Below are 18,468 nucleotides of genomic sequence, written 5' to 3'. Positions count from 1 at the left end.
GATCAACATTAAAGGAAACTTTCTTTCCAGACTTCAAATTAATTTAGAATTTTTTTTTAGAAAAGTAACGTCTCATTCTTTCTTTTCCAAGTAATATTTTAATCAGTACTTCTCAAATATTTTAAACACCCCAAAGTTGCATTTTGAATCTACTGTCCTGAGTAAAACACCATTAGATAAAGTTTTCATCCCTCTGTATTCAGCCAATAGAGTTATTTGTTACATCATTCTTACACACAACAAAGTCGTTACAGCTTCACTCAAACGAAGGTTGTTGGAAAAACATCTCACTGTCCAAACCAGAAACTTCCACTACCTTAAAATCATCAATTATATCAATGTATTTGATTTGAAATATATAAAACATCAATAAACTATACATTTCTTGTACCAAATAATTAAATAGCAGTTTTTGGGGTAAAACAAAGTCTCACAGTTTGAAGTTGACAGGTCCTGGGGGAGTTGATCCAAAAAGCAGCACCCACCCTGACCTCCGCCTTCATCGATGGCTGCAGCGGCTCAGACAGACGGACAGCATGTGAAGCCTGAACAAACAGTGGCAGCCTGTCGTACTGAAGAGGCTCCTGTGTGTCCCTGCTCTTTTGTGCGCTGTGAACATCCCCGTCCAACGGGCTCAACGGGCTCAACACACACTCACAGAGCTGCATGAAAAGCCTCGGCCTGTCAGAGATGATTTGGTCATCCAGCCAGTGAAATGGGTGAGAGCCAGGGGAGGGAAGAAGCAGGAGAAGTGGCTCTGTGCAGCATGTTGCACGCTTGAGGGAACATGTGTGTTAACGCGCTGCAGCGACTTACGTAACCCGAAAACACAAAAGAGAAAACACTTTGTAAAAACTGTCCTGAATGGACCTTCAGACACCAGGACTCACTTTCACTGGACATAACCGGACTACATTTAATGTTCAAGTAATTTAACGGTTGTCATTATGATGTTACACAAGGTAACAGTTTCCATGATGCAACATTGATTGTTCAGGGTCTCACTGTTCATGTGGCTCAGTTGGTTACATAAACCAATAAAGTATTAATGCATAGAAACATATTTAAACAGGGTATTTAAGATGATCTTACACTAGCATAGAGCACAGGAGAGTGCATACCTCCACCAAGGCCAAACACTCTGCTTTAATCCGTCAAGCCAACATTTCTAAATCCTCAAGATTCTGATTTTTGTTTGGATCTGCTTCGATTTCACTCATAGACACCAGCCACCTGAATACACCTGCATCAAAGTCCATGAGTTATTTTCTGAGAAATTAATGAAAATATAGAAAAACATTGCAACATTAAAGTTTTTGTCTGTTTTCCCGCCTTTTCTCTCTCGCTGATCATAAAACTCAATTCTCTTGTCTTTCTTTATTTTGTTATTCTGCCTCTGTGTCTGTTTTGGTGAGCTATGAACGAATGTTGTGGACAAAAAGTTATCAAATGAAATTCTTGAATGACTTTTTTTGTGAACTAAATCTTCCATCAGAAAAAAAAAATTTGGTTATAAGTTGTTTTGTTTATTTAATGTAGGAATTTGAACAGTTGCTATGAGAAGACATGTGAGTTGCCAGTCGGTTTACTACAGTGTGCGTGTTTGTCTACATGAGGAGGAGGACCAGACTACAAGATGCTGATTGTGCACATCGAGTGACCTCATGTCTGCATTCAAATTAAACAAACAATAATCTCTACAGACGCTGCGAATGAATTGGCTCTCTTTAAAAATCAACTGTTTGTGATAAACGTGTTAAAATGTTGCACAGTTGTGTTGCATGTACATTAAAATCTATACGATAAAATAATAAAGTTATTAAACGAGAGTCTGTGCCGACATCAGTCTTTAACAGATACGGTGCTGAAGTATTCTGGGTCCTGAGTTGTGGCTCCCACTGCGTCCTGACCTGCAGTCTTGATGGGAGCTCTGGTCAGCATCAGCTTCAGTCCTGCAGAGCCCTGAGCGTCTGTGCTCTCTGCAGCTATGACCTGCCCGATGAAATGCTGAAACAACAGGGGAAAACACAGCAGGTTGTCAGCCGTGAGTGCGTCTGCTTGTAGTTCTGCACAGCGCAAATGTCAAAGCACTTAGCAGACACATCTAAAGTGGTTTCACTTGTAGCCTCAAGAAGAATCATTTGTCCAAGCTCATTGGCAATAATCACTTCCTGGATAAAGACTGCTTCCTCAGTTTGGTGTTCTGTGACATAAACAGACATTTTCCCCATATTAAATTGTGCGAAAAGACTGGTATATTCCACCTCTCGACTAAATGTTTTGGTTGCATCTCTGCTTTTATCATTTGGCATCATCGTCTAGTTGCTTCTGTCCATGTTTAATGTGAAGTTTAACCTCCTGTAGCCAGTTTATTAGCAGTAAGCAGTGCAATACTTGATATTAAAAACCTCTGGAGTCATATAAATGTTGTGTTTGTGAGAGACCTCTGTTGGATGAACAGCAGTGCCTTCAGGCTTTGGTTTGGGTCTGGTTGATTCCCTCTGCGCTTTCACTTCCTGTACACAAAAAAAGTTAGTTGTAGTGACTAAAATTAAAAACACATTATTCAAACCACTTGTTTGTTATCGTTTATATATCTGCAGATGATAAAGACACAACCTTCAGGATCTCATAGTTTGAAGTCCTGGAAACGTAGCTGTCCCACGACTTTGCCATGAGCTCCTGCTGCCTCCAGTGAGACTTCATCTGCAACACAAAGATGCAAAGAAAACACTCAGAGTGCACATGACGATAAAAAATGATGTCAAGTCACAGAAACAGTTTCAATGAAATTTACACACTATCAAAGCTCTATTACATTTATTTTAATGTAGGCTTTAAAAGAGTTGAGTTTGGATCTGCCTGAAAATAAGGAACTGACGGACGATTCTGGGACACATGCCAGATTTTTCTTTCTTTCAAATGTCTATGGTAGTAAATAAGAAAGGAGATTAATCACTTTTTACTGCCAGCCATGGAAGGCCTTAGAAGCGAATAACTAAAAAAAAACCTGGTGTTCCATTTGCAATCATTAATTTTTTTCATCTGTGAAAACTGAGGAGAGAAAAAAGGTTTGGCAGGTGAAGAAAGTTTTCTTATTGTCAAGACTGGCACAATTCTCGGCACCTCTGCGTACATGAGCTCCTCCTCGCCGAGTTCCTCTTTCTCCCGTTGCTCTAAGATGCTGTTTTGCTCTGCTGCGACCCTTCTCGCTGTGTCCTCCGTGATCTTACAGATGGTGCTCAGAGCCTCCTCATCAGGAGAGATCGGTCTCACGCCGTCCAAACTCAGCTCCCCGCTGATCTCTTCCCACACCTCACCGACCTAAAGACACCTCAGCGTTTATACTGTCTCTGTTTCTTTGTGTCATCTCAAACAAAAGTCTTTGCATGCTGCTTAAAATACAATTACCTGGATGTTATCTGTACTTCATTCCTGGTAAGGCTTAAAGTTAAAGGTAACTCTTTTTAGCTCAAATTTTAACTTGCTCGTTATTTCAACATCTACCTCATAATGCTGATAGTGTAAAACTGACAAAAATCCTTATGGAATTTGGTACAGTTACTATTTTTATATTTGGTACTTTTCTTTTCTTAACAAACAGATTTTTTACCTTGAAGTCCAGATATCTCCTCACAATGCTCAGGGTCACATAATGTTTTGCTGACAGTCCAGGAAGATCATGAAAACCTGCAAAAGCACCAATTGATTTATTCTTTAAAGTTTATAGTTTTACAAGTTCATGATGTCTTCATGGTGTCTTAGTTTGCAGCAGCTAGGTTACATAATAAAAATAGCATCATCTATATATTCACACGTTTATGTATTGTTCCTATAAACAACATATTTACTGCAATTTATAATTCTTTAATAACTGCTTTACCAATTTTGCAGAGGATGGAGTAAATCTTTGCCCGCAGGTTCTCTGATAACTCCAGCACTGCTTGACTCGGTACGTCAGCAGGAAACGACAGTTTGGTGTCGTGCTGCTGGTGAAGACTGAGGAGGGGCCTCTGGGGATCTTAAAGTCAAAAGTTGAACAGCAGAATATAAGACAAAAATATGTTTCAATATGAGACAATTTGTGAAAAACAAAATGGAGCAGCACTGTAGCTTCAATAAAAACCCAGGTTCTACCTAGAGGATTAATCAGTGAATATAAGATGGAGGAAGACTATAGAGGACTGAAAGTGCCAAAATAAAATGTCATATTGCCACTGACCTGCGATCCCTCCGTGTTGGTTTCGGCTGACCTGCAGCTCCTCCTCCTCCTCCCTCCACAGCTGCAGCAGGAGTCCAGGAGCCGTCTGACCTCTGCCGTCCCTCCAGCTCACGACGTGAGGCAGAGCGTTGGGGTTGTCACATAACTCCAGCAGGGTGGCGAGGATGTTGCAGTGAACGCATCCGGGGCTCGACTGTCAGCGAGAGATAAAGTCTCATATCTGTACTTAACGTTTAAATGCATATGGACGCAGTAACTTCAGTTATGCTCTTAGAATCAGTCTGATACTTACACTGAGTAAGTCCAACAGAAGAGACACTCCCTCTTTAGCCAGGAAGAAATCCTCTGTGGTGTAGCAGCCCACAATGCAGGACCTGAAAGGACATGGACAGACTCTCTCAACTGTGGGAAATCAGTGAGTGTCCTTATCTTTATCAATTAAAAAACACAAAAGACATGACCTCTGCGCCCAGTTAAATTCCTGAATGCAGCCAACTCATGTTAAAATCTGATTTCTGAAACCACATCAGGACATCAATGTGTCTTTGAAATTGGCATGTGGATTTTGGATGTGGCTTGTGTAAAATATACCAATTGATGGGATGTTTCCATATAATAAATAATAATAAATTAACTTAGCAATTTTCAAAGTGAGCTGAGTTTTAGCTGAACTGACCACACGCAGTCGACTGTGGACAGGATGAGCTTGTTGTGTCCCAGACCGCTGTAGAACCTGTCGGAACCTTTTCTCAGGAAGTGAAGCACCATCTCAACTCCCTCGGATCCAAACAGCTCCTGCAGTACAACATAACTGTCACTTACACCTGTTGTTACGTAAGTTGTAACTCTAATTGAAAACTTCAGTTTCTGATCCGAGCATGAGATGAAATAGATTTCGGTCAAACTAAAGTTTAGCTGTTTTACGGGAACAGTAAACAGATTACAAAGTGCTTTTATCGGGGTCATAACTGCAGCTTCACCTTTCTGTGCATGTCACTCTCACACAGCAGTGAAAGTATCAGTTGAATGTCCAACTTTATCTCCAGGGTGATGACATCCTCTTCGTCAGGACTCGCTTCCATCTGCATCAAAATCCCTGAGAAGAGACGACAGGTCTTTCTATAAATGAACACGTACATGGGGTAAAATGTTTCTGCTGGGATTTCGCTCCTTGTGACGTGAAAGTTAACTTACCCAAGAGCTGGTTGATGACTCCTTGATCACAAAGGTCCTGGTTGACTGAGTCCACACATGAAGACGTCACAGATCTCAGAACTCTGATACAGTGAAACATCTGAGCGGTTTTACTGCCTCTTCCTCCTGTACCATGGGAGCTGTGACCAAAGAGAGCATCTGCACAAAAGGACAAAATAAAACCAGCAATTGTGGAAAAAAAAGTGAGTGAACCAGGACTCTGTTTTGCTCAAGGGCACTCTGACAGGACACATGAATGTCGGTGTTTGACCTCTGACATTTCAGACACATGATAGAGTCTCTTCAGTCTTTAATTTGTCTCTCATAATGTTTCGGTGCGTCCTCACCTTTCCTGACGCACCAGTCCAGCAGGAGCAGCAGACATGCGATTCCCTGACAGGACACGTATTCTTCCAACATGAGCGGAGCGATGGTGGCCAGGATGGTCAGCGCCTGCAGCTGCAGCTCCTCCTGCTGGGCCGAGGACCAGCGACCTGAACCTGACCGACGCTCAGATGAGGCTGTAGGAGGCTTCATGAGCGTCAGCAGAGCTGGTATTACTCTTTCCTCTTCAAAAAGCTGGGAGAGGAAAACATTCAGGGTGTTAGAATCGTGATGTTTAGACCCAGAACAGTTACAGAGAAACTGAGTGTGTGATTGACCTGCAGCGCAGCAAATTCCCCCGACAGCAAAACCAACAGGTTCAACAGCAGCTTCTTCATTTTCAAGTCTTCGGTACTGAAGTTGAGCTTGAGGTTGTGCACCAAAGGGTTCACAGTTTTCACTAAAATATAAGTCAGGCAATTTTGTTATAATAGAAGGTGCTGCCGTACTCATAAATCATTCAGATGTAAGAGTGAAACTAAAACTCTTGAGCAAAAAGTGGCCTCACACTCTGGAAATGTGGCGAGAACAACGAGATCTTTGGCAAACGAACTCTCCTGAAAATAAAAAAAAGATGATGTCAAGAAAATTTTAGATTTGCACACTTTCTAAATATACAGAGAAAAATGATCAGTTGCGATATGTTTCCATCATAACATGAATGAACCTGCACTCACAATAAGCAGAGAGCTGGGATTTTCAGCGATGAGAGCTACGATCACAAGCAGCTCATTTGTGAGTTGGTGGTCTGAGTGTCCCAAACTGGTGAAAAATGCTTCTTTTAGAGATCTAAAATACAAATAAACAAAAAGGAAAGATCGCTATTATCGATCTGTACATAATGAGAGCACAATTTTTTAGAGGACTGAAGGTGATATAGTCTTGTCTCATAAAACATCCTCTAGATTTTTAAGTTTATATATTTCAGAAACTCTGAAATGCTTTTATTTTTTTGCTTTTCCCTCAAGCACTCTTTCCATCAGCAACACATGAAAACATGGTGAAGCCACAGGAGACACGTACAGGACACACTCCATGCTGCTGAGCTGAGCCGTCACCTCCTCCTTGTTGCCTCTCTCCAGCAGGTTCCAGAGGATCTCGGAGGAACGGAACAGGACCTGGCCAGACGGGTCGGGTTCGTTCATGTGGAGACAGATCATCTCTGCTCCTCGTGCATTCAGTATTAAGACACAGTTTAAATCTGTGGTTAAATGAAACAGAAATGTGATTAAAGAGGCGTTATTAGTGATAAAAACAGCCCATTGACCTGCTGACATTGACACAAGGACACTTAAAATCCCAGTTTTGATTGAACGTCTCTGATTGTTATTTTGTAATGAGCTTATTTATGCTCTTGAGAGCTGGCTACTTTATGTAATGAAGGAGGTCATCTGTTGGATTGACATGTCTGACAAACCCAGTTACTGACCAGAGGAGCTGGAGAGGATCTGAAGTGTCTGCAGGAGCTGCAGCCTGATGGCGGGCTGGTTCTCCAGAGCAGCCATGGAGAGGAGCAACGTCTGAGGCAGGTCGCTGCGCTCCAGCAGCTGCAGCCTGTAGCCTGGAGAGGCTGGCTGGAGCCCTGCAGAAACACATTTAAAAGAGGACAATAATAACAAAATAGGCCACATTTGTGGATGTAAGGTATAATCTTCAAGAGACAAACTAAAGAGTAGAAGAATACAAGTGAAGAAACAGAAATACAACAAAACATTAAACCCTGATTCCTTCTCAAGTAGCATGAGTTATGAAAAATAATTCTGCATAAGATCCATAGCCTACAACTGTCATGCATTTACACTAAATGTTCAGCTAATGCCAGGAGCCAGTTAGCTTAGCTTAGCATGAATACATTAACAACAATTGCTAAACTGAAATGTTATATCTTGTTTATTCCATACAAAAACAGTAACACAGAAACAGAGTATAATCTTAGAATGAATAATAAGAAAGAGAAAAAAAGAAAGAATAAAACAAGAGAAAGAAAAGAAACCAAAGCACAAGCATGCCACCACAGAAGCCATGAGAGAGAGAGCCTCACTTAGTGAAAGTCTAGAAAATCGGTTGTCAGAGGAGAAAGTCCGTGGCTTTGTCTTGAAGAGAGGGTCCGTACCGTCGAGCAGCTGTTTAGGCGCCACACAGCTGTAGAACGATTTGACAGACGCAACTATCTGCTGTCTCACTTCAGCATCTGACACCCTCATCAGACATCCTGTCAACAGAAACACATCTGCCAGGGTCACTCGCCATCATTACTCTTGTCTGAAGAAACTGCCTCCTTCTGTAACGCACCACAAAAATACCAAACCAGTTTGGAGCAATGTAAATCAAAAAATAAAGTAAAATTACGTGAATAACAAAGCATAGATTGGTAGTGAAAGCAGGTTATTAAGCCCTGTATGGTGGTGACCTCTAGTGGCCATGTTAACTATTACAGCAGTGAAGGAGGAAGTCAGATGAGGGAGTATAACAAACGTGAATGTCACTATTTCCTTGCTGCTCTAAGCTCACAGTCTGGACTGCTAGCTGTGCTGCTAACTGAGCTCAAAGTAGCTGTGGTTAGTAACAGTTAGCAGTTACTCTGCCCTTTATTTGCTTTGAGTCTTACATGTTGCATGCTGATTATTTTTCATAAAATATTGAAAAATCTAAATTAGTGGCTGCAATTTAATGTAAATGTTATTCGTAGTCTGATCTGATCTGTGTACCCATGTGAGAGAGGAACTCTATGACATCCTGGGCGTAGGTCAGCTCATCAGATGCTTTCTCCTTCAGGAAGGGGAGGCTGCGATTAAAACAAACAGTGTTCAAATGTTAATGTTCACAAGAGAAAAAAAAACATAACTTTTTCATGCAGGTTTGAAATATTTGAGTTTCTTACCTACAAATGTTAAGTGCCTCACACAAAATGGGCACATATTCAGGGTGATCCCTCACTTTCTCAGCGCAGATATTCAGAATCTTGGCGATGCCTTTCAGCTCCTTCAAAAGCTTGAAATAATTTAAGAAGTTCTGACATTTTGGCAAAGTGTTTGCTTTTGCAGAGAGAAATCCCAGTGAGGGAGGAGAAGTGATGGGGCAAAGAGTTATCATGATGGAGGTTATTTCTGAAAAGGGAAAATGCTGACAGACACAGCGACGCAGCGGTAAATTAGAGCCTTGGGAACGACGCTGGCTCTGTGTTCCTGTTGCTCGAGAGCAAATCTATTTCTGTCTCTGTACCAGGGGACGGTAATGAGGAAAACTTGACAGTTTGCTGCAGAGTGTCACCTGAGAGAGATTTATTCGGAAAAGTTAAGGCACTCCGTCATCACACATATATGTCATAAGACTAAATCTAGAACAAAGGATACAAAGCCAATTTGGTTTCTCTTTAGGAGTTTCTTCAGTATGAAAAGGTGCCTCTCCTTCAAGTCAGCCTTTGATAAAAAACATATCATACATTATAATTACATATAATAGAACTAAAAACAGAAAAAAAGTCTGATGATGTTAAAAATCAACTTACTGTTAACGGATCCTCGAGAAGACGAATCACTATACTGAGTTCAAGCCTTTTAGCGCTGACCTGTGGGACATAGTGTGACTATAACAACTCCTCTTTTGGGACAGAATGCATTAAGTATATCAGAATAAATACATCATCCATATCCAACACTGTCTTAAATCCTTAAAAGTTTTTTGGTAGTTTCTGGGATAATGTGCTTGCTCCATATGGTAATTAAGGTAATCACCAGGTATGTTTGCTTGTTTGTTTGTTGGTTGGTTGGTTGGTTTGTCAGCAGGATTACACAAAAACAACCAAACATATTTCCATAAGACTTGGAGGGAGGACGTGTCTCAGCACAGAATATACCACATTAACTTCTGGTTAATAGATTTTTTTCTCCCTACTTTAACATTGTAAGATAAGTTGTTTTTCCACATTTTTGTTGATTTCTCTTTACATAAGGTTCCTCCTTATGACAGGGACTCATAAACCAACACATGATGACATCCTATTCCCTATTCAATGGATACTGAATCACATGTGTGCATATTTAACAAAACCCAGAATAATAAATGTCTGAAAATAAAATATACATTTAAAAATACTTTGATTATGAACCATTTGAGGTCTCTTGGAGCAGTTGGTAATGCAGCCTTTCATGAAATAATAGATTTATTCAATTGAAATAAATCACTGACAACATTAATACACGTTTTACACTCAGTTTTTCAAAGCTCATGGATTATTATCGTCATAAGAGATAGAGACAAATGAATAGAAACACTTATAAGCTGAGAATTAGAGGAGACATTTCAGTAACATGAGTGTGTGGTAAAGACAGTGTTTACCTGCTGGTTCTCATCTGATGCTCTCGGTCTGATCACAGGAATGTCCGGTTTTCTTCTGTGCACAGCTTTGCCCGAATCCATTTGGAAATTTGATTTAACTTCTTGCTTCACCTTCTAACTTTGGCCACAAAGGCAAACATCGTCGCTTCAATTGTTTTTTTTTGTTTTTTTTTATTTTTATTTTTTTGCCTCACGAAATATTTTTGGTCCCGGTTGTTTTTACGCTAGTTAAGGTCAAAAGAAGTGACTTATAGATGTTTTAAGGTCCAAGTTTACTTTCTAAACTCGGTGTGTTAGCTCTGACGGAACCTTAACCTGAACCAGAGTTGTTTTCTTCGAACAAAACCGAGATTAAATCCCCTCTTTAACGTTAGTCGTCCATCATCTCCCTCTTTCTCTCCTCTTGTGTTGCCCGAGTCTGACAGCGTACTGCAGTTGCTATGGCTACCGTGTAGTACGGCGAGCGGCGGGGTTCAGATCGCGTCTCGAACGAAACGCCCATTTCCTCTTTAAAACAGGAAGTGGTATTCTGGCAACAACAGCGCATTGATTCCCCCCACAACAATAAGAGGGAGGGGAGCACAACATTCACAAACCGCCTGTGAAAGTCACTGGACGTCAATAAAGCGCTGGTTTTGAGGAAACACCGCAGTCCGTCATGTTGTCGGATGCAGGTCAGTGTTCATAACGCGCTGCTAGTGCCTGCTACATGCTAAATGTGACAGGCGGACATTGTTTTGGTGTTTAAAGAGCCTGCTAACGTGCACAACTGTCCCACCTGCTATTCCTTCATATTTAATCTCGTGTTTCATTCGTTTTGCTCCGTTTTTAATTAGCTCTGTCAGTAGGATTCACCTGAACGTCACGTTATCTGTCTCAAAGAGCCTCACCAGCCACAACAGAGGCCCCATTTGAACTGAGCCTTGTTGTGTCTTCCGCTGTTAAAGCTGTGTTATGGCTGTTCAGACTATTCAGGGAATGCCTCTGGTGCTCGGCGAGCCAAGAAGAGGAGCTCCGGGGACTCACCGGGGGACGGACAGACCCTGCGCTCCTCTGGGAGACAGATCAACGTGCGGGTGAAGCGCACCAACAACCCTCCACCTGGACAGGTAAACTGCAGCATGACCATTCAACCTCTGGCTGCAGCCCTCATCTTCTGTAGTTTTCCTTTTGGGTCTCATTTTTTTTTAAAGGGACAGATTGATATTCAGTAGCTTTCCATTTATTAGTATCTCTGTTTGTGTGTGTGTGTGTGTGTGTGTGTGTGTGTGTGTGTCCAATTGTTGATCAAATATATCAGTTGAAAAATGCACCTTTTTAGCTCTGATTGAGGTCACATTGTCCTTAAAACACAACTTCCCCTTCTACTGCTTTGCTGACAACTTCCCAACCGTCTGTATTTCCTCTGAAGTTGCAGTGTCCTTGTTGGAATTTGTCTTTGTGTCATAAACATGCCATTTTTGTATTTCATATTTTATTATTTCCTTTCACTCCTTGCTTCTGCTTCTGTATTTTTTCTTTTTTATTCTTAAATGTACAAGGATGGCACACAATTAACATTAATTGCACCAGATTTGGCTAGCAGCTAATTTGCTTATTTTATTGAGGGGTAGGTAAATAAAAAAGACACAGAACATCAAATACACTACTTAAAATGACACAATACATAGAAGTCCATCACTATAGCACAAGAAGAATCGGTATGATAGACAACACATGCGGCCAAACATTTTCGATGACACTTGATACTGATTGAGCTTAATGGATCTATGCATAACTAATTTAAATCTGCTGTATATATGAAGATGAACTCAGTGGCATCGTTTTCCTCACTCTTCTCCTGTAGAGCAAGAGAAAAGCCACAGACACAGAGGAGGAGGACGACCAGTCCGAGAAAAAGTACAGAAAGTGTGAGAAGGCTGGATGCTCTGCCACATACCCAGTTTGTTTCGCAAGCGCATCTGAAAGGTAGCACGTCTCTCCGTGTGATAGGAACCAGATCGTAACTCACTCTTTTGTCAGATACTGATTGTTTTGATGGACCTGATTTTTCCTCCTTAGGTGTGCTAAAAATGGATACACATCTCGCTGGTATCACCTGTCATGTGGTGAGCATTTTTGCAACGAATGCTTTGACCACTACTACAGAAGGTAATGTTGACCGAACAGCCACTCACACAACATTAATAAAGAACTGTTTGTGCCACTATATTCAAGGCGGTAAGATCTCATTCTTCTTTTTCTGCTGGCAGTCACAAAGACGGCTACGAGACCTTCGCTGCGTGGAAGAAGACCTGGACTAGTAACGGGAAGAGTGAGCCCAGTCTAAAAGCTTTCATGGCAGATCAGCAGCTGCCGTTCTGGGTGAGCGCAGGCAGCCTTCCTGGTTCCTGTTAAACAGCTGAATGTGGTTATTATAATTCTGTCATTGTTGTTGATTGTGATATGGTTCCTTTCAGGTTCAGTGTACTAAACCGGACTGCAGGAAGTGGCGTCAGCTGACTAAGGAGATCCAACTCACTGCTTCCCTCGCTGCATCGTACCGCTGCGGAATGAAGTTCAACAACATCAAAGTAAACAGGAAATAGAAAGATGATCAGCCAGTGAACAGTGAAATTTCTCTTTCTTATCTTTGTAATTACATTTTTCCTGGTCTCTCCCGCAGACTGAGGGTCCAGACCAGTGCTCCCAACCAGAGGATCTGGTAAGATGGTGTTGTTAACTTGTTGATGCCTGTATAAATAGCATTTTCCAAAATAAACCTTCAGTGTAGTATAGTATTGCATTAAAGACGCAACAATGATTTGCATCCACTTCAATCTCATGTCGTTTCCCTTTTTCACAGAGAGTGGCCGAGGTGACTGACAGCTGGTGGCATTCAATGTTGATTTTGCCACCACTGTTCAAAGAGAGTCCAGCCAGCCCCTTCCTCGCTGCGTACTACCCCGACTGTGTGGGGATGAGTCCATCAGGCTCTCCCAGCAACGTGTCTCTGACTGAGCTGAGGGCCGATCACTGCAGAGCCATCCAGCCACAAAGTAAGTCTGCGTACAGAGAGAAATGGGACTATGTGGGAATAATGCACCATATCAGTCTAAACTGTGTAGTAATGAGGTTGTCATGATTTTATTCCTCAGTTCCAGGCCTGTGTCCGTACTTCCAGCCCTTCTACCAGCCCAATGAGTGTGGTAAGGCTCTGTGTGTGCGGCCGGATATGATGGAGCTGGATGAGCTTTACGAGTTTCCAGAATTCTCCCGCGATCCCACCATGTATTTAGCTCTGCGTAACCTCATTCTGGCCTCCTGGAACAAGAATTGCAAGGTACACTGCAGATCTGTCAATATCACATCTTCTCCTCATGACAAGAGAAGGAATAATAAGACTACAACTTCAAAACAATGAGCAGTCTTTCTTGTTTCTCTAAAGGAGGTGCTGACCTCCCAGAAGTGTGCTCTGAACATCATCGTCCGGGGTTTGGTGCGTGTGCGCTGCGTGCAGGAGATGGACCGAGTGCTTCAGTTCATGACCAGGAAGGGTCTCATCAACACCGGTGTGCTGGCTGTGAAACGGCCTCTGCTCCCTGAGAGATACTGCGCTGTGAGTTTCCTCATCTTTACTTCATCATGACACAACGGTACACATTTCTTTGGTTAAGCGTTACAGTTTCCGTCTGCATTTCATCATTTTTACAGAAGAATGTCATCATCATCGGTGCCGGGGCTTCAGGTCTGGCTGCTGCACGACAGCTGCAAAACTTCGGCACCCAGGTAATGTTTGTCACCTGCTGTCTAATATTGTTTGCTGGTCACAGTGTTGCAACTGTACATTCTTCATTTTCACTGGTCTACAGGTGGTGGTGCTTGAGGCGAGGGAGAGAATCGGAGGTCGTGTGTGGGATGATACTTCTCTGGGTGTCACTGTAGGGCGAGGAGCTCAAATCGTCAACGGCTGCGTAAACAACCCCATCGCCCTCATGTGTGAACAGGTAAGAATTTTGTAAAATCTGCATAGAAGTTATCTTTAGTGTGTGTGTTTTTCACCTGCCAAATGGTAACACACACACACACAATGTCTTAATGGAGCATTTCATCCAAACATGAAAATTCATCAGTCGTTATTTACTCAGTTTACTCTATGTGAAGTTTCATTGTTCACACCAAGACCTGTTTTCTTCTAATTTGACTCCTCACTGTTCTGTTGAAGATGGGCATCAAGATGCACAAGCTTGGAGAGCGATGTGACCTCTTTCAGGAAGGCGGGCAGGTCACTGACCCAGCCATCGACAAGCGCATGGACTTCCACTTCAACGCCATCCTGGACGTGGTGTCAGAATGGAGGAAGGACAAGTCTCAGAGCCAGGACACACCGCTGAGAGGTGCTGAAGAGCGTTGTTTTAAGTGTGATGTTCACTGAAGTTCAGTTAGGCCCCTTTTAAGAAATGGAACCAACTATTTTTTATTTTATCCCCACAGAAAAAGTTCAGGAGGTGAAGAAGAACTTTCTTCAGGAGTCTGGAATCCAGTTTAGTGATTTGGAGGAGAAAGTGCTTCAGTTTCATCTCAGCAACCTGGAGTACGCCTGTGGAAGCACGTTAGACCAGGTCTACATTTCTGTCTGTCCCCGTAGAATCAGGAAAACATTCACCATAGAAGCACTGGTTACACACTGTTATTGTACAAACATCACAGAAACAAACTAAATGTGTAACATTTGCCAAATTTCCAAGAAGTCCCAAATGATTGAGAATTTGTCAGAGACGGCGTTTTACAAAGTTTCTCTTAATTCAACAGATCAAAAAATTGTGCAATTTCTTTTTTTTAAGGGTTTCTGGAGATATTGTATTTGATAGTTATTCTCAAGTTCTTTTTTTGTTTGTTTGTTTGTTTGTTTGCAGGTATCAGCAAGATCCTGGGACCACAATGAATTTTTTGCGCAGTTCTCAGGAGACCACACTTTACTCACAAAGGGCTACTCTGTGTTACTCCACAAACTGGCCGAGGGCCTCGACATCCGCATGAAGTGCTCGGTTAGTAACCCAATCTTTGAATGGTTCAGCTTGTTTGACCTTTGTTACACTACGTTGTATACAACATAAATAAACCATGTTTTTAAAAATCAGGTGCACATTTTTAAAAATCTTTTATTCTAGGTTCAGTCCATTGATTACTCAGGTGATGTTGTCAAAGTTACCTCTTCCAACGGGTCCCAGTGGACGGCACAGAAGGTAAAAACATTGTTAAACTTTTGTTATTATTTCAAAACTATAATTTTCAGAGCATGTTGGATGTATTCAGTGCTGATTTTGATGGATTAATATTGTTGCGGTTTAACATCCTTCCCTCTTTTCAGGTTCTTGTTACAGTCCCACTGACTTTACTCCAGAAGAACTTCATCCAGTTCAACCCTCCACTTCCTGAAAGGAAACTGAAAGCAATCCACAGTCTGGGAGCTGGTATCATAGAGAAGGTATTAACTGTTAATGTGTAACTCATGGTTTTAAAGAACTACAGGCCACTAAATTCTATCTGTAAGATCCAAGTATCACTATTCTGTCAGATACTGAGGTGATTAATATGATCTGAAAACTTCCCTCAGATTGCTCTTCAGTTCCCGTACAGATTCTGGGACAACAAAATCCAAGGGGCCGACTACTTTGGTCACATACCACCGAGTCCTGACAAGAGAGGAATGTTCAGTGTCTTCTATGACATGGAGCCACAGGTTTGTTTTTTATTATTCTCATTTGTATCCACGCAGTAACAGAACAATGCTTAGTTTCAGGTAATAATTCTCTTAATAATATATAATGAGTGTAATTCTCCATTTAATCCAATAGATCTCCTCAAACCATACACACTGGAGCTTTAGCTATCGGTGTTAAACTGCTGGACTGTTTACTAGAACAATGTATTTATTATTTGATTAACAGAAGAACATTTAAATGCCATCTGCATCATAACAAGAAACCAGAAGATACAATAAAATAAAGTATAATATTAAGAAGAGAAGGAAGTTTCATATAGATTATATTTGACCTCACATCAGTGTGTGTGTGTGTGTGTGTGTGTGCGTGTGCGTGTGCGTGTGTGTGCGTGTGTGTGTAGGGGAAGCAGGCTGTCCTCATGTCTGTTATCACTGGTGAAGCTGTACCTTCTGTCCGGGACATGGAGGACAAGGTGGTGGTGGAGGAGTGCTTGAAGGTCCTGCGAGAGCTTTTCAAAGAACAGGTAAAGCTGTCACACTTCACGTTTGTGACACCTTGGACTGAAATTTTGAGAGTTACTTACACATTTTATTTAGGGTAACTTGATGAATTAGGAACAGTACAACAATAAATCCTGGAAACTCAACTAAATGAGGAGCTATAAGCACATTTTTAGGTTAATTTGATAGTTGATACTTCCTTCACCATCACAACTTACTTTCTAAAATGGTTCTTGCAGTGGAGAAATTAATAGAACAGATTGTAACCATTGAATTTCCATTTGTTGTCCATCATTACCTTTAATTGTCATTAACTGTTGGTCATCCTTTGTAGGAGGTCCCAGAGCCAGTGGATTTCTTTGTGACACATTGGAGCAAAGACATGTGGTCCCAGATGTCCTACAGCTTTGTGAAGACGGGAGGAAGTGGAGAGGCCTATGACATCCTCGCTGAAGACGTGCAGGGAAAAGTCTTCTTTGCAGGAGAGGTAACGGTGGTTTTTACCATTTTTATCAAATGTGTTTTACCACCGGAAAGGTGGAAGCATGCATATATCTAGCACCACAAGCTGAGTGCATCTGGTTCCCTTATTTCAGAGGAAAAATTGCACATCGAGTTAGAATTTTGTTGTCAAACTGAATTACTTGTGTTTCATCAAATTTGATCACAGCAGTCAACTTACTTACGTCAGATATTTGTATCACCCTCCATCTTAAATATTTCAGATTTTTTGCTGTTTATTGATGTTTTTTTTTTGTTACCAGGCCACCAACAGACACTTCCCTCAAACTGTGACAGGAGCCTACCTGAGTGGGGTCAGAGAGGCCAGCAAGATGGCTGCTATGTAAACTCTAACAGTTCCAGAGCACTTAAAAACACCAGCATGGACACACGGACTGAACTGAGCAACAGACCGTTATACACCTTGGACTGCGTGACCTAAAATGCTCCGGTTAAAATGATATTGCGTTGTACTGTGATTCGTCTGATTTACATGACACCATTTCCATGGGGTCAAGTAGCGCTCTGCAGTGCCTGGCTCTTGACATTTAACATAAAAGAAGCTAAAGTGCTTTTTATTTATATCAGAAATCAAGCTGGAAAATTGTTGGTTACAAGATGCAAAATAATTATAGGCAAAGCCTGGGTCTGAGAGCAGGATGGTGATATCTTAAATTTGAGTTTATTGAATGGTGTATGTAGCACTTCGGTGATGAAAATATCATTTTGGATTTTCAGGTTAGGGTGCATGAAACATTGGTAAACTCTCAGTCATTTAATCATGAATTCAACTGAGTAAGATTTAATCTCCAAGGACTATAAATATTTTTTTGAGAGTCATTCACCAATATTTCATACAACCCTAATGACCTTGCATTGTAATATATGTGATTTATGTGTTGGTATAAACGGTAAAGAGAAATCGATAAAAGGTTAGATATATAGTAAGAGTAATTCTGTGATAGCACTTTTGATTTAAAATCACCATTTGATTTAAAAAGAAATGAATAGTTCACGTGTATGACAAGTTCAGTCCTCCCCTTACTGTCTCAGGGATATGATCAATACATCACCAACATCACAAAGCAGAAAATGAACTGAGAAAATAATGATCGAACGATTATGAAGATGGTTGGGAAAAATAATGAAATAACACAGCCAACCTCTTGAATTACAGTGAAGTTCCTGATGTTCGGGGTTGGGGAACAGCACAACAATGTCCTCACTTTGTTTGATTAATGTTAATTAATTAAGCTTTACATGTCGGTCCTCATATCACTGTCTGGATCAGTACATCTACATGATCATGTCCTGTTTGTTCAACATTACAGTGTTTGAATATTTATCTTGTGTGTGTAATAAACTGAGCTTTCAACTGCCATACTCACGACTTGTGAATGAATATTTGGCTCCTTTTGTCCTTCAATCAGCGTTTGTTACGGTGGCCCTGAGGGTCAAAACACAACAACATATCACAAAACACCATAGACATAATATACATCTATGACAACAACATGATGTTACAACGCCATGTATGCTGGCACACATTAAGCTGTAAATAATAAAAGGGAACAACCTTTTTAGTGTGTAATATTGGGCCTTGATGGGTTCCAGTCTGTTTGTG

General features: G+C 41.3%; 2 protein-coding genes across 4 annotated transcripts; one reads left to right on the top strand and one right to left on the bottom strand.

Moving 5' to 3' along the window:
- Window positions 1-1,505: 1,505 nt before the first annotated feature.
- LOC119016502 (cilia- and flagella-associated protein 69-like) lies at window positions 1,506-10,594 on the bottom strand. Of its 3 annotated transcripts, none has more exons than XM_037092342.1 (23): window positions 10,139-10,594; window positions 9,309-9,368; window positions 9,154-9,219; window positions 8,682-8,791; window positions 8,509-8,585; window positions 7,842-8,012; window positions 7,230-7,382; window positions 6,824-7,001; window positions 6,478-6,589; window positions 6,309-6,357; window positions 6,079-6,200; window positions 5,764-5,995; window positions 5,417-5,575; window positions 5,203-5,318; window positions 4,899-5,017; window positions 4,515-4,596; window positions 4,223-4,415; window positions 3,884-4,021; window positions 3,614-3,690; window positions 3,127-3,324; window positions 2,620-2,706; window positions 2,445-2,516; window positions 1,506-2,007 (listed from the first exon to the last, which is right to left on the bottom strand). In XM_037092342.1, exons 1-23 carry the CDS (start codon window positions 10,217-10,219, stop codon window positions 1,843-1,845), a joined length of 2,817 nt encoding a protein of 938 aa, XP_036948237.1. In that variant the 5' UTR covers window positions 10,220-10,594; the 3' UTR covers window positions 1,506-1,842. The 3 variants fall into 3 exon arrangements, 2 of the variants coding, with proteins under 2 accessions (XP_036948237.1, XP_036948238.1); XM_037092343.1 differs by having other exon boundaries at window positions 7,914-8,012; window positions 10,139-10,593; XR_005074178.1 differs by lacking the exon at window positions 1,506-2,007 and having other exon boundaries at window positions 2,461-2,516; window positions 3,137-3,324.
- A 202-nt stretch (window positions 10,595-10,796) lies between these two features.
- Window positions 10,797-18,227, top strand: LOC119016504 (lysine-specific histone demethylase 1B). Its single transcript, XM_037092344.1, has 21 exons — window positions 10,797-10,812; window positions 11,105-11,247; window positions 11,985-12,106; window positions 12,200-12,289; window positions 12,391-12,502; window positions 12,598-12,711; window positions 12,804-12,842; window positions 12,984-13,176; window positions 13,276-13,460; window positions 13,566-13,736; window positions 13,832-13,906; window positions 13,990-14,124; window positions 14,343-14,514; window positions 14,612-14,739; window positions 15,034-15,165; window positions 15,289-15,363; window positions 15,489-15,605; window positions 15,735-15,860; window positions 16,244-16,366; window positions 16,678-16,830; window positions 17,108-18,227. Exons 1-21 carry the CDS (start codon window positions 10,797-10,799, stop codon window positions 17,189-17,191), a joined length of 2,505 nt encoding a protein of 834 aa, XP_036948239.1. The 3' UTR covers window positions 17,192-18,227.
- Window positions 18,228-18,468: the final 241 nt, after the last annotated feature.

This window comes from Acanthopagrus latus, chromosome 3 (genome assembly GCF_904848185.1).
Source record: "Acanthopagrus latus isolate v.2019 chromosome 3, fAcaLat1.1, whole genome shotgun sequence".
In the NCBI taxonomy this organism is placed as follows: Eukaryota; Metazoa; Chordata; class Actinopteri; order Spariformes; family Sparidae; genus Acanthopagrus; species Acanthopagrus latus.
This window is presented reverse-complemented; position numbering and strand designations above follow the sequence as displayed.

Bases quoted from the DNA above. Each gene is read 5' to 3' on its own strand.
- LOC119016502 (XM_037092342.1), bottom strand. From the start codon at position 10,219: ATGGATTCGGGCAAAGCTGTGCACAGAAGAAAACCGGACATTCCTGTG. The intron at 8,013-8,508 runs GTACACAGATCA...TTCTGTTGACAG, and splicing joins AGAGTTCCTCTCTCACATGG to GATGTCTGATGAGGGTGTCA. The intron at 5,018-5,202 runs GTGAAGCTGCAG...GTTGTACTGCAG, and splicing joins AGAGTGACATGCACAGAAAG to GAGCTGTTTGGATCCGAGGG.
- LOC119016504 (XM_037092344.1), top strand. The intron at 15,364-15,488 runs GTAAAAACATTG...CCCTCTTTTCAG, and splicing joins CCCAGTGGACGGCACAGAAG to GTTCTTGTTACAGTCCCACT. The intron at 16,367-16,677 runs GTAAAGCTGTCA...CATCCTTTGTAG, and splicing joins GAGAGCTTTTCAAAGAACAG to GAGGTCCCAGAGCCAGTGGA.